Genomic DNA, 15,495 nt, shown 5'->3' on the forward strand with positions numbered 1-15,495 from the left:
CACCACAGTGAACCGCACCCTTACCTTTTTACGCACTCCTTCCTGTGTGCTGGACAGCTTGAGGAGAACAGGGGGTAGGAATTTGGAAATAATATTCTGTAACTGCTCATCTGTTTCCGCATGGCCAAGACGCAAGAACACACGTTCCAGTTGATCTGCAGAGGAAAGAGAGAGAAACCTGTTGAAACTCAAAATTCCTGTAAGAAGAACTTTTTCTGAAAACACCCTTATGGGCCTCTAAGAGATGCCACACACAGTTCTCAAAGTAATTCTGTCTCAGTGCAGAATTCAATACAATACTCAGCACAGATTCACCTTCTACTTTTAACGGTAGCTGACCAAACTGTTAAATACATTTTGTTAAACCAAATGTATAAATACCTAAAGCACAGGAGGTAAATGGACAGAGCCAGGCACTTTTCAGTGGTGGGCAGCCATCGGACAAGGAGCAATGACCAAAAACAGGCCAATACTGAGCAAACCAGCCCAATGGCTTCCAGTACGAGCCTCCACAATCACGTCCAGACCACTCCTATCAAAGAGGAAAGCAATTCATACCTCCCTGACGTTGTGCTGTGTTTCAAATAAAATCCGGAACATATCCAAAGGTGGTGAGAAAGGTTAGCATCTCTAAGTCACTCCTTGCCCTTTCTGCTTTGACAGCAAAGTCATGCAGCTGGAGAGCTGCAAACTTTTAAAAGTGCGCTTGCTGTGACCTGCATTCAGACTATTGTATTCAATATCTCTGCTAGATAATTAGAGGGCAAAAAGATTTGTCCAGTTCCTGTTGGTATTCTTGCTAAACTTAGGGTTCTGGTTGTCCACAGGGATCCCACTGCAGATGTTAAGTAAACGGAACAAAATGTTAACCCTGTAAAACAGGACTCGAGACATATTACAGATAAAAAAAAAAGTCTAGGCAAAGCATCAGGTAAAAGCTTGGGACAAGCCACATCATCACAGCTGTGAGTGAATTAGCAGGCTGTGTACCTGAAAGCAGAAGAAACAAGCTGTAAAGTGAAGTAGTTGTTAAAGAGCTTGAGACTCCTGCTCAAGAGTGACACTGAAGGGAGAATTCATAGGGCATACTGACACAGGTTCACTCGTTCTGCCTGTGGCCTTACATTGAGTCACACAGGTCTACAAAATCTGGATCAATCAGCTTTATGAACCTGTACAAATACTGCCTGAATCAGTTAGTGGTTTGTAAAATGTGTTAACCTTTTTTTTCCACAACAGACAGCATCATCAGACAGCGTCATCATGATGATCAGAACAAGATCACAAGTGTGAAACACAGGAGATGTTGCTGAAACTTAAAACACAAAGTTCCCAAAAATCACTCTGTGAAGCTGCTGGGGTGTTGTAACAAATTCATTTTCCTCCGGGGAGGAGACCTGCTGCTAGAACAAGGAAAGAAAACAACAAACTAACTTGGACAAAGAGATAGAAGTTGAAACTTCTGCAAGATCGAGAGGGGACAATAAACGCAAGAAGCATTTTCTCAGAGAGCTGGGAGAAGATCCCTTCAAGGAAACAGATGAGACCGAAGCCTGCTGTCAGCAGTGCAGGCACAAGGCCTGAGGGCCATCTGTCTTTGCACGGAGAACGGAGGAGTCCCTATTTTAAGCACTGGCACGCAGCTGCCCTGACAGCTACACCAGAAGCCGAGCAAAGCCTGCCCAGTGCTCCCGATGCGTGCAGCCACGTCCACAGGCAGCAAGGGGACCCAGCCGGCGCTTCCAAAGGGACTGCAGGTCTCGAGACATCCTACAAGGAGGAAACCATTCGCCCAAGGACTAATCTGATCTGCTACAAGCTGGGATTAAAGGGTGACCCAGGAGAGCTCTCCTTCAGCAGAGAAGGATCTCCAGGATCCCTAAGCATGGAGCCGAAACCCTCCCCGTCCCGTTTTATGGCCCCCACTGGGGACTGTAAAACCGCAGGGCTGTGATTTCAGCAGGGGGCCACTAGGATTTATTACGATAAAAATGCATTAAAGTGAGAGGTCTAACTTGCTTTGCTACATACCACAGGGGAAAAAAAAAAAAAAAAAGAAAAAAAAAAGATGGCACAAGAGCACTTTGAATAAACACTGGCAACTAAAATTAACTGCTAGTGCAATCTTACGGCAAGGCGCCTTTGCCAGTCTAGGGTTAGCCATTGCTAACCCAAACTGAACCTGAAATGCAGTCCATCCCACAAAACACCTCCTGTAACATCTCCTTTCACAAGCTGATTGATATCGTTAGCAAGGATAATCTGTGAAGTTTTTGGAAGAACTGCGAGAAATAAGTAAAGGGGAGATGATGTTTCATAAACAGAGCTATATTCCCATCTTAAAAGCTGCTGTTTAAGAAAACGGATTCTGCGAAGGCTTCTCCTTCCTAAATCTCACGTTACACTCTCACCTAAAATTTAGGACTGCAATAGTGCCTTGCTAAGCTCCAGCACCCTCTGTATTAGCTAATTATAATGTTTATAAAATTACTCCATAGTCAATCTACTGCAAGTCTGCTGAACACACGGATGGGGGAAGACTGTCAGAGACCGAGGGCTGCCTTTTAATACAGTCCAGAGGACTTCAGAAAAACATCTGATGAGAAAGCTGAAATGAAAGGGAGAAAGGAGGAAAGGAAGCAGGCTTCGCTGGAACAACAACTGGAAAATGCAGTGCCCAGACATGCCAGGCTCTAAATAACTCACTCCAGGATCAAACTTGCACCTTCAGACCAATGGAGAAGAGCAGGCACGCCTGGACCACTCTGAGCTTTGGGGTTCACTCCACAACGGGGAGCCCCATGCTCCACAAGAGAACTTTGGAAGGAGCTGCCCAAGTAAGATTAATTCACTGCTGTCATTCAGTGCATCACTGATTGCATTATTTTCATTAAAAAGTTTCCCTTTATAAAGAAAGGTGAAAGCTAGCAGCCATTTCTTTAAAGGGAGATGACAGCTACACCACCCAGAACCTGGTTATGAGGTATGTGACAACCACAGTCCCAGTCAAACTTACCCACAACATCAGCTATCACACCAGAAATCATGTCTGGGTTAATACCTACCCTTAGAAATATGATGTGTGCCACAGCTACGATGATGACCTTTTGCTGGGGATTAAAATAAACAGCCAAGAAGAACTGCACGAGTAAAAGACTGAATACCAGATGGTTTTATTTTTAAAACCCAAGCAATTAAGTCCATGCAAAGTTTGTAATAGACATTCATGCATTTTGGCATAAATGCAACCTCTTTCCTAGCTGCTGTGTTGCATTTTCATACATTTCATTTTTACTAGTGTTTTCTTGAAAAACAACACACATCTACAAAAGGATGAACACAAACAAGGAGAATTTAACAACAGGCACTGTATGTGGAGAGGCCTTCCATTTCCCTGTACGTGGAAGAACAAAGTGGCAAGAAAACAAGATAAATCTTTGTATCCTCGCTTCCAGCAGCAGTGTCCAATTTGTGTCTACAGACATGGTGTATTTGGAATCTGAAATCCTTGAGTTACCATGGCAATGCAGTTACTGATTTGTGAGAAAATGCATGTTTCACTTCTGGCTCTCTCCAGTCTCCATTTAAAATTACAGGAGGAAATATAGGGTTCAGTACTCCACACCACACCTCTTGCAAAAAGCGAAGGAATAGATTTCAAAACACAGATAACATACAGCATACAAGTTTTACAGAGAAAGTCACGCTAACAGCAAAGCTCTGACTCGTGCTTCGTAGGCTTCCAAACCCTGTGACACGGGCCCTAGCAGAGTCAGAACTATTTCTCAGCCTCCCTACTTCAGAGCCGACCCCGCAGTCACTCCAGCCAAGAGCAAACCTCCAGCCTGCTACTGAAACAACACGCCCCCTCTGCCAGTTTTGCTATGTGGTAGCTTGCCAAAGGGAACAGCAGAAAGACACAGAAAGGATACAGTAAATAAATAAACAGCCTAACGTTTTCCACCCTTTTACAAGGGCGTTTCCCTACCTACTTCCTTTTATTTTATTTTATTTTTTTCCTGGTTAAAATCACATACTTCGAATGCTTGGCCTTCCTAAGGTAGCTAGCTCACTGCTTACCCATTCCTTTATCGGAGAAGTCCCCTCTGGTCTCGGCTGAGCTCAGTTCCACTTCATGTGTCCAGGTTTTCCTCCCCATCCTCATGCAAGATACAGAATTAGCTCCCTCTGGCACTTACTGCTATTATATGCAGCACATCGGCCATTCTGCACACACCTCTCAGCAGCATATATTGGTGTAATTGCATGTCAAGCACCATAAACACCCTTCTTTTACGAAAAAGAGACTCAGGGAACTACTTAGACCAGGTCACATCAAGGTAATTATACTTAATAATTTAACTACCCTTGTAGCCCCAAAGAGAGTCTTGAGTCCTCTGCAAAACACAGTAGAAAAGCAAAGCTCCGTGCATAAAGCTGGAATTTGTCTTCACTTCCCTGAAAAAAATAGAGTCTATTGGACAAATTACTGGGACTGCCACACTGAAGTATTTCCAGAAGCGTGTTTCACTGCAGCATACAAACAAACAAAAAAACCTCAATTACTGAGCTCTGTTGAACCACTATGCTGCGCTCAGTGTCCCCCAGCCCTCTCTCCAAAAGGCCCTGCAGCATGTAAAGACTACTGGACACAGCTGGGTTTTGACTTCCTGCCTCGACAGCGGGCAGTTTTCGGTACCACTACCTGCTGCAAGCAAGAGCTGTTTGTTTCTGTGCTATTCTGCATGCAGGCAGGGAACCAAACCAGCTCCCGTCCACTGTGCCGCTACTAGAATAGAAGTCAAATTCTTGTTCAGATGGTATTAGACTCTGAGAGAAAATATATCTGGCATGATTATAGTAGCAAACAGTGAGTCAGGATTTGCTGGTGCTATTCCTGCTCTACCAGTAACCCATTATGTGCCTACAGGCAAATCACTTAAGGGAGCGTTTGCAGAGCCGGGCTCATCGCTGCATTATTTTACAAGCTCTGACTGGAAAAGGGTGGGAAGGCCTGGGGGTGAGGGAATGTTTTCTCTTTTGTCCATCCTGTTCTTCCATTTCATAGAAAATCTTTTATAAACGGTTTGACTGACGTGCCAAAATCCAAATATTTTTAACATGCCAGGTTTAGGATCTCCATTCAATTGGCTGTCTCCTCTTCCTCAAAATGAACTGTTCCTTCCCTTGCGCCTGAACTCTTAAAGCTTCAGAACCCATTTAATGATTTTGCATTGATTTTTAACCTGCATTATCTTCACTCTCATGCTGCCTTCAAGTAACTAGTCCTCTAGGAGAGTAAGTACCCTCATACACAACCTAAGCAAACAGCAAGAGGTCTTGTGTTTGCCTGGTGCTGTAGATCAAAGTTTCCTATAGCTATACATATGTAAAGCAAGGAAAATTGATCTTCCAGTCTGAAACTAGTAATAATTATGCTTGTTATTTTGGGACTTATCATCATCCTAAAAAGGAACAAATTTCTTTCCAAATACCCTGAAATTTGACTATTTAAACGCACCAAAAGATGGAAAGCCTACATGGAGGTTGTTTGGTTTCCTGCTCCTTCACCTTAAAAATAAAAGCTAATGGAAAAAGAGAGATTTAAGTAGGACTGCAGTACTTCCTATTCAGCGACAGATGAGGAACTGGGGAAGAAGAAACAAGCCAACACTCCTTCCTTCCCCGCTGGGCCAAGGAAGGTGTCCGACCACCCCATACAACCCCTATACAACCGCTGTGGGATGCAGCGGGCCAGCACCCCGAATTACATCACGTAACCACCGGCACGAAGCTCGCTGTGAGGACGTTCGTCCTCTCGCAGGGATTAATTAACACAACGGGCCGTTTAGCACCTGATACGTGGCTGAGGACTAATTTTTTTTTTTTTGCAGGGTCAGCATCTGGAGGCAAGGAGCCGCAGGCTGGCCGGTGACAGGAGAGGCTCTGGGGATGGCAGCGGCAGGCGGGTCTGCCCCTACCACAATTTATCCCAGTTGCCAATGGAATAAATAGCCTGGCATTTGTGCCCTCTGCCTCAAGGGCCGGCGTAACCTGAAGATCCTTCTTGCTCCGGCACAGGGTCCTGGGCTGTGTGGTTACATAAAGGACATCCCCACTGCCGCTGCCACCCAGCAGCGCCTAACAAAGAGACAAACAAAGGCATCACCCCCGCGGAGACATGCAGAGACCAACGCCGGCAAAAAATCATAATAAATAGAATAAAACAGAACAGAGGGAGGCCTCAGACCTGAACCCCAACCGCAGAAACACAGCCCCGAGCCCTCCCGCTGCCCTTCATCCCGCACAGCCCAGCGCGGGGCCCTCTGGCTGCGCTGAGTCATACGCGAGCTGCTCATTGCCCCTCACGCCAAAAGCAGCGCCTTGACACGGCAGGGGACGCAGAAAACACGTATAAATATATATATATATAAATTATTGTTATTATTTTTTAAAGTTCCGTGGGCGAACGAACAGCAGGCCGGCCCATGCAGCACAGGTCGTGCCCGGGGGGGGGGGGGGGGGGGGGGTCAGGGACCCAACACGGACCCCCCCGTAGCCCCAGGGGACCCCCAAATCGGGCACCCCTCGCCCTGCCGGGGGGCTCCACACCCAGCCCGGGGTCGCCCCCCGAGGGCAGCCCGGGAACGGAGCGGGGCCGCCAGGCACCCCCCGGGACTACATCTCCCAGCCGGCCCCGGCTGGCCCCGTCCCCAGCCGCGCCCCCGGCCGCCCAAGGGGCTGCCCCGGGCCGGGGGGCTGCGGGCGGCTGCCCCCCATCCCTGTCCCCCTGCCCGAGCCCCGGCGGCGCTTACTGAGCTCGTCCTGGGCGGCCGCGGCGGCCGCGGCCATGTTGTGCTGCGCAGGGATGGAGGGAGGGCGGTGAGAGGCGAGGCGAGCCGCCGGCCGACCGAGCCCTGGCCCGCCTCCTTCTCCTCCTCCTCCTCCTCCTCCTCCTCCTTGTCTTCTTCCTCCTCCTCCTCCTCCTCCTCCTCCTCCCCGCGGCTCTCCCCACGAGGGGCAGGCGGCCCCCGCCCTCCCGCTTTATATTTAGAAAGAGCTGAGCCATCGCTCCCCCCCCCCCGCCCTTCCCTTCCTCCTCCTCCTCCTCCTCCTCCTCCTCCCCTCTCCCCGCCGCCGCACTGACCCGAGTCCATGCTGACCTCCATGCCGGCGCGGGCACACGGCTGGCGAGGAGGAGGAGGAGGAGGAGGAGGGACGGCGGAGCCTCGCCTACCCCTAGCTGCAGCCTGCACGGCTGCTGCACGGCCGGGGGCTGGGCTGTGTCGTCCCCCCCCCCCCGGCTCCGCCCAGGGCCGGGCTGCCCCCGCCGGCTGGGATTTCTGGGGTAAAATCCAGAGATTTCAGCCCGGTGGGTTCATCCCAAGTGGAGCCGGGAGAGCTCCGAGATGATCGCCCTGCCGGCGGTGGCACCCGCCCCGGTGTCGTGTGGTGTCGCGAAGCAGCGCTGTGTCGCGATAGGGGCACCTCCCCGACAGGAGAGGCTGGGGTTTGGAAGGGCAAGCGGTGAGAGATGAGCTGGCAGACAAAGAATCACAGAATCGCAGAATTTCTAGGTTGGAAGAGACCTCCAAGATCACCCGGTCCAACCTCTGACCTAACGCTAACCAGCCCTCCACTAACCCACATCGCTGAGCTCTACATCTAAAGGGATAAATCTAGATAACAGCGCTGCGATACCACCCCGCTGTTTTTTTTTTTTTTTTTTTTTTTTTTTTTTTTGAGGAGAGAAACGATACAGTAATAAAAAAAATGACAAAAAAAAAAAAAGAAAAAAAAAAGAAAAAAAAAAGTGATTTCTGCTCTTTGTGATTTGGCACGGGGTCGTTAATCTGTGGGGGTGCGGGTGGGGGTGCGAGGCTGAAACCCGCCCCGCGGAGCTGCCCATCCCTGAACCACACGGGGCTTCGTTAGGGGAGCGGGGGGGGGGTCGTAATTATCTAGTAATTAACACTCAATAATTAATTAGGGGTGGCAATGATCCCAGCGCCCCGCCCTGCCGCCCGGAGAGCGCAGGCGCGGCCCCGGCCCCGGCCCCGGCCCCGGCTGTGGCGGCGGCTGTGGCGCTGCGAGATGGCGGCGGCGGGCGGCGGGCGGCGCTGGCTGCTCTGCCTCTGGCTGTCGGCGGCGCTGCTGCCGCGGGCGGCCCGGGGGCTGACGGAGGGGCTGTACTGCGGCCGCAGGGTGTGCTACGAGGTGCTGGGTGTCAGCCGGCAAGCCAGCAAGGCCGAGATCGCCCGCGCCTACCGGCAGCTGGCCCGCAAGTACCACCCCGACCGCTACCGGGGCGAGCAGGGAGGGGAAGGGGGTGGCCCGCAGGCGGCCCACGAGAAGTTCCTGCTGATCGCCACCGCCTACGAGACCCTCAAGGTGAGAGGGGGAGGGATGGGGGGCGTTCAGGCTGGGCTCCGAGCCCTCTGTGGAAGGGGGAAGCGGGTCCTGGGGTGCCGCACGCCCCGCAGAGGGTTTGGTGCTTTGGGGTGAAAATGAAGGGGCTGGAGGCGTGTGGGGCGAGCACGCCTTCAAAAGTCATCTTAATGGGTGAGCTGGGGCTGTGAGGAGAGCAAAAAGTGTGTGGTGTGGGCAAGAACGCCGCCAAGGAGTGGGGGAGAGAAAGCTGGATGTGCTTTAGGTTGAATGGGAGAGAAAAAAAGGAAAAAAAAAAACAACACACACACACCTGGAGCTCTTCACTCTTCTTGGTTAGAAAAGGGGTGCAGTGGAGACTGACAAAGTTACATCTTTCGTCTCTTTCTTACCTGGGTGGAAACGAGAAAGGCAATCAAGAAGATGAGAACAATGAGGTTTTGCAATGGCCTCCCCTTGGGTAGAGTTCACGGCCCCGTAGGCTGATCTTAAAAGGTCTCAGAAACAGTGGTCTTAGTGGTTTGTTCATCTGTCAGTCTCTTCCTGAGCAATACCCATCAACCCTAGTCCACCTGGACTTCTGATTCCAAAATTAACTCATTTCAGTTGCCTGTCTTTATTTCAGTATTAAATCAAGTCTTCAAGTGCGTGTTATTTGTTTAAGACTATGCACATGAGGTGTGGGGGGAGGTTGGTGAGTGTGAGATCAATTTAGTGTATGAGAGTAGGACCAAAGATTTTCCTCTTTGCTTCATAGTTGGTCGGGTTACTGCAAGCTTTTTTAACAGCATGGTCATTTGTGAGCTGTAAAACACAAATGCAACAGGGTAAGTGAAAACTGGCTTCTGAACGCTCGCATATTTTTCATTCCTCATCCTACAGGATGAAGAAACGCGTAAAGATTATGACTACATGTTGGATCATCCTGAGGAGTATTACAGGCACTATTATCACTACTACAGCAGGAGGTTGGCCCCTAAAGTGGATGTCAGAATCGTGATTCTGGTTACAGTGTGCGCCATCTCTGTGTTTCAGGTAAAATTTCATGCTTATTTGACAATGCTCAATGAATTTCTGAATTGCAGTAGAAGTATCTGCAGGTCTTGCAACATGCCAGGCTTTAAACAGCCTCAGCCAGGAGGTCTTTTTTTAATCTGCTGTGGTAAATTGCTGCGTGGTGCCCATAAAAAATCTGAAGTCAGGTTTGTTCTGAGCAGATTTTGACTGCTCTTGGTACCTTGGACGAAAGCACAGATGGTGTGATTAGTGATTGATTTCCTGTAACAGAATATTTCATGCAGACAAGCACAGCTCTCCCAAAGTTACTTGGTTCTTTGTGGCAGGCTGAGAACAGCCTGTTCCTGAGCACAGGCTGGAGCAGTGCTCTAGATAAGCATGTGTCAGTTTTTCAAGGTTCCCAAGTATTTTTTTATTTTTTAAAGAAGCCAAACTACTTGAAAACAAAATGTAAGAAACTCAGAGAGCAGTGCTAAACAGCAGGAGTGCAGTTTGATAACATGCATATCTTACATTGTAGTTGATCTTAAAAAGCAGTTGAGCGAAGTTGGCTTCACTGAAGGTGGTAGTTCCAAGTTCAAGAAAACAGTCTCTGCTTTAGGTGAGAATACTTGTGCTCTTGCTGACAATTACTTCCTGGAAGGAGGTATATAACTTTTTGCTTTAGCATCCATTAGATTATTAGTTCAAAAATTCCTTTAAAAAAACACACACACACAAAACCAAAAAGTGGTATCTAGGAGGTAATAAAAGTACAGCTTAGTCTGTGGTACAGATGACTCTTTTTAGTTGGATATTACAAGGTAAAACAAAAAAATGTTGATCAGGATTTGAGAACTTGGAATAATAAATTCCAGTGGCATACAGAGCCAAATACTTAATTTCTCATCAGTCTTGCTTGTAAACGTGGTGTTCCATTTCAGCTGTTATTTTGGCTATAAGTGGAGACACTCACTTTGCCTGCAGTCCAGCTTCCAGATGATTAAATACAAGTTTACAGAGAATTAGCAAACTGATTTATCTTTCTCTTGCTTTCTGGTGTTTCCATTTCTTTGCCTTTGATACAATTATATAGTGTGTACCTGGGTGGCCCTTTGTCTTCACAAGTGGGCGTGCTGCCTGTGTAAAAATTCAGCAGAACATGTCACACTCACTCCAGCCACTGTTCTTTCCTTTTTTTTTTCCCAATTGAAATTCAGAGGGTAACTGGAGATTAGAATAGGATATTGTATCCTGTAAAGTCAATCCTGTCAGACTAATGAGATTGTGGCGTACTTAAGCCACATTTAATTAACTATGTAAAGTGGGTAATAATTTTATAATGAAATGTGCGTATACCAGCTACTTTGTTTATAAAGCTGAGGGGACTTCTGAGAATGGACATCAAAGCCTCACTTCAGAAGCCTCACTTAAGGCAATGTGAGATAACCATCTTCTCATGAAGAAACACAAATTGAACAGTGCCTTTACCCTCTGCTTGTCCTTCTTCATCGCTGTGTGTTGCTGTTTATACTGCTCGCACAGAAATATGTAAAAATATACTGCTGTTTCCCAGGCACCTTATCATATTTGAATGAGTAATTGCAGCTTCTTTAATATTGCAGAAGTTGTGCTGTTACTTTCAGTTTTTACCCTTGCTGTAATAAAATAATAGTTAAAGGTATATGACAGCATTATTTTGTTTTTCCTGGCAAAGCTCTAAGTAGAAATGTGTCTGTATAAAAACATGTGGGTTTTTTTGTTTGTTTTTGTTTTGTTTTGGTTTGTTTTTTGGCTTTTTGTTTGGTTTGGTTCTGGTTTTATTCTTTAACTTTTACTGTTGTTAAATTACAGTTCTTCAGCTGGTGGAGTAGTTACAATGAAGCTATCAACTACCTAGCTACAGTGCCGAAATACCGCATACAAGCTACTGAGATTGCCAGGCAACAAGGTTTACTCAATAAGACTAGAGAAAAAGGCAAGAACAGGCGGTCTAAAGAAGAAATCCGTGAAGAAGAGGAAGAAATCATCAAATACATCATCAAAAATAAAATAGATATAAAAGGCGGTTACCAGAAGCCCAAGATATATGATATCCTTCTATTTCAGATCCTTCTTGCTCCCTTTTACTTGTGCAAATACATAATTTGGTACTGTTGGTGGATTTACTGTTTCACTATTAAAGGGCAAGAATACGGTGTGGAAGAGAAGCTGTACATCATACGAAGATACATGAAAATGTCTCAGTCTCAGTTCGACAGCCTGGAAGACCATCAAAAAGAGACCTTCCTAGAACGGCAGCTGTGGATACGAGAAAACTATGAGGTGGGTAGCTGTGGTGGAGAAGCTCGTGTGGGTTGTCCAGAGCTCATGGAGGGAGAACAGGTATTTTGTGGAGGTGTTTGGCACAGTGGTGTGCGGAGCAGTGCTTCAACTCTAGCTATTGCTGTCTGAATTGAAAACTGTTAGAGAATCACTTGGTGTGCTTTCTTCATCTTCTCATGCTTCTGTGCTGATGGGCAGCATCTCCTGAGCAGGGCCATGCATGTAAAAAGGGATTTCTTGGTCAGGGGTCATCTACCTGTGATTGTTAGGGAATCTGTGGATACAAAAAGTAATTGTATCTGATGACAGGCTGTCCTGTGAAAACGTAGTGTAACAGAGTTCTTACAGTAGGTTGAAGACCATGTGTTCTCCAAACAATGATAATTTTGTAATAAGGATTACCTGGACGACCCGAAACTCCTATTTTATTAGTCTCCTTAGCCATTAATTCATGGCTTGTTGTAGCTGATAGAAGCTGACAGCTGATAACTGTCCCTTGATGGTTCTTTTGCCTTCAGCGAGTCTGGGGCTGTTCTTTTTACTGTGTGTGCTGCTCGACTGAAAATGGGCTATTAAATACGGGCACAACTGCTACTCTTGCCAGGGGTAGCCAGTTACTAAACAGCCAGTATGTAATTTTTCTCAAATTTCCTGTGAGAGTAGGGAAAGAACATGAGCCACAGGATGCAGTACTGATGTCTTGGGATGCCAGGAGGTGGGAGAACTGACAAAATGCTGGTATGGTATCAAAGATCATCTGTGGGCCATCTGGGTGGGAGGTTTCCAGGAGAGGAATGGAGAAGAGGAACTGGGCCTGCTTAAAACGGGGTGATGCTGCAGCTCTGCTTGTTCTGGGAAAAGACGGCAGAACTGCCTTTGCTGCTGGTGGTGCACGTCAAAGATAAGAGAATACTTCCCTAAAAACAGTCAGAGTTGGATCAATTTAGAAACTTGAAGGGGAAAGTACATTAACTTCAATTTTAGTAAGGAAAGGATTAGCCGACAGGTTAGCCATACACGTTGAATTAAGGTGTGTTTGCTTGAAAACAATCTGGAAGTCCAAAGAGGTGGTAATGTTAGTAGTCAGAGCAGATGGCATAAGTAAAATGCACGACAGGATGGATATTCCGTGGCAGAAAAATCATGCATGCTGTTTCTAACTGGTATTGTTCTATTTGCTGAACATAAAAAAGAAAAAAAAAAAAGCTGTATTTATCACGGGTGAAGTCTGCTTAGCCCAAAGTCATCTGTGGTGGCCAGCAGCTGATAATTGGTGAAGAATACAAGAAAGCTACGCTGACATAGCAATATTTATTCAGTGCAATACGCAGTCTGGGAGCATCCTGAACAGGAAATGGTGTCTTTGTTGGTAGTAACTTTAATTATTTTTTTTAATAAACACGTCTAGCCACTTCTTGAATGTATTAATACCGTCAGTGACTACAGAACCATCTGGTTGTGAGTTCAGCAGGAAGTGCAGAGGATGGCTCCTGTTTTTTTTTTTCTTTTTAAGTCACGCAGACACCTACTGATGGTTATTTTATTGGAAATGGAGATTAGTTGTGCCTTGTTCCCTTTTCTCGTGGTATCTGTGCTCCTCTGTACCACTACTATATCCTTACTTGAAACTCAGTCGTGCCTTTTCTAAGCTGAAAAACATGCTTTCCTGTTTTTCACAAAAAGAAACACTAAAGTATCTACTACTTTGGTCGCCGAGGTTGTCTATCTGCATATTGTGTAGTTTTTCCAGTGTCCTAAGAATGACTGAGGATTCAATATATTGGCACAGCATGGAGCTAAATAAAAATGTTTTATTTCCTCTGTTACTTTCCTAGTAATTTTTGAAGCTTGTATGATCACTGAACCTTGAGCGGGGGTGTATCTATAAACCCATCTAGAATATTTTTTTAAATCTTTCGGATGCTTGTTCGGAACCTTAAATCTAATTTCCTTACAGGAAGAATTCAGATGACATAAACCTGTATGGTGTTGAGATATACACATCTACATGAAGAGCCTTCCAGAATAAAAGTGTTGATACTGTTGCTTTTCTTAGATACGCGACTTTTATTGAAATCAGTGATGATACCATTTCTTGCCATGTTGTAATTACTTGCCATTTGGCACTACCTCTACTTACTGTAGGTATATTGACCTAGTTGAAAATTAAACGAGGAATAAAAAGATCCACTGCTGTGTAGCTGAAGGTGATCAGTCCTCTGTCTATAGAATAACTTCCAAATACGAAAACAACAGAAGTAAGAAGCTAAACTGCGTTGAATGGTATGTGTGCTGAACAGGGACTCAAAACTTAGATTTTTGAGTAGATCTTTACTTTTATTCTGTTGACTGCACGAGCAAAGAAGTATAGTTCCTTGCAGCACACCATCTTTCAATGATGTAGTTTTGCTGTCAGCAAAAATTCAGAGCATTTCAACTACAGCTCGAAGGCTCCTTGGCTGAAGGCTCTTACTCTGTGTGTTAGTCAAGGTCTTCTGCTACATTGCAATTTGGGTACCTTTACAATCAGTAACATGACAGGTGATTTAATTGCTAACACATACAAACACACACCACCACCCCCTTTACCCCCTGCTTTGGATTCACTTCATCTGTTTCTTCAGCCTTATTAAAAACTTTTCTTTTTGTCCATCAGGTCTATAAACAAGAACAAGAGGAGGAGTTAAAGAAGAAGATGGCCTTGGATCCCCGATGGAAGAGGTATCGGAGGTGGATGAGAAATGAAGGACCTGGAAGACTGACTTTTATCGATGATTGAAAGTTGCTGAACAAAATGAGTGCTAGTGTCAACGGTCATCCGCAAAACTTTTCACTACATCATTCAGAGTTTTATCTGCTGTGGCTCAGCAGTGATCTAAAACTCAGGAATTATTAAGTCAGGCTGAAAAATAATACAGGTTTACCATTTTTTTAAGTCAGACTTATTAAACAGGCTTAGCTCAGTGTATATATCTGACATACATGGGGATCTTAATGTGGAATTCATTATTTTAAATAACGTATTTTCTCGAAGTATTTCCTACTCATGATCGATGGAACCATACCTTTAATCTTTCTGAAAACCGTTTCTAGATCTGTCCTTGAAAGTCTCTGTTTTCCTTTTTAAACTGACGGGTTCCTGCAAGCGGACACTGGAAATTTGGAAATGCGTACAAAGGACTCTGCAGCAAGGGCCATTTCCTGCTTTCCCCTTCTCTCCTTCGACTACTTTTCAACTTACTTAATTTCTGAAATGCCAAAATGTTTTTTGATGTAGACAATATGGGGATTATACCGGACTACTACTTTTGCTATTCCCGCTCCAATTGGAAATGAATTTTATTCTTTGTGGGAATAAATGATGCATGATCACCATTTTGGTGCAAACAAGCCTTAATTCTTTGTTCTAGAGAGTGGTTCATGAAATAGCATACTTAAGTCTCTTATGTTTGGTTTTTAATCTTGTACGTTGGACTGTACCTAGCTGTTCAGAACAAGCGTACCAGTGAATATAAGTCTACTAAATGTGATACTTCTTTCACCAAAGTATTGGTAAAGGGAAAACGACCCTTTTGTTTAAAAGGGCAATCTTGATGCCTTATATAAATAAAGTTTTCTATAATATACGTCCTGAATTTGTTTGCAATTCTAAATCTGAAGTATTTTCTTATGTTTATCTCTTCTGATTTCTCTGATCAGACCTCAGAGTACTTACAATACAACACTACCCTCTAACTTTTGTCTGTAATTCTGACCAGGTCAGAGTTTCCACGATTTACGATTTCC

General features: G+C 45.6%; 2 protein-coding genes across 3 annotated transcripts in view; one reads left to right on the top strand and one right to left on the bottom strand.

Moving 5' to 3' along the window:
- Window positions 1–7,233, bottom strand: part of ECPAS (Ecm29 proteasome adaptor and scaffold) — a 60,690-nt gene extending 53,457 nt beyond the window's left edge. The window contains exons 1-2 of one of the 2 annotated variants that reach the window (XM_068666262.1): window positions 7,148–7,233; window positions 25–155 (exon numbers count right to left, since the gene is read on the bottom strand). In XM_068666262.1, the coding sequence (XP_068522363.1) occupies window positions 25–155; window positions 7,148–7,169 (153 nt within the window). In that variant the 5' untranslated portion in view covers window positions 7,170–7,233. Of the gene's footprint in view, window positions 1–24; window positions 156–6,815; window positions 7,004–7,147 lie in introns of those variants that run through there. The other variant, XM_068666261.1, reaches the window with a different exon arrangement.
- Window positions 7,234–8,031: 798 nt separating this feature from the next.
- DNAJC25 (DnaJ heat shock protein family (Hsp40) member C25) lies at window positions 8,032–15,335 on the top strand. Its single transcript, XM_068666786.1, has 4 exons — window positions 8,032–8,391; window positions 9,271–9,423; window positions 11,239–11,709; window positions 14,366–15,335. Exons 1-4 carry the CDS (start codon window positions 8,095–8,097, stop codon window positions 14,486–14,488), a joined length of 1,044 nt encoding a protein of 347 aa, XP_068522887.1. The 5' UTR covers window positions 8,032–8,094; the 3' UTR covers window positions 14,489–15,335.
- The last annotated feature ends 160 nt before the right edge of the window (window positions 15,336–15,495 follow it).

Source organism: Anas acuta, chromosome Z (genome assembly GCF_963932015.1).
Source record: "Anas acuta chromosome Z, bAnaAcu1.1, whole genome shotgun sequence".
NCBI classification, from domain to species: Eukaryota; Metazoa; Chordata; class Aves; order Anseriformes; family Anatidae; genus Anas; species Anas acuta.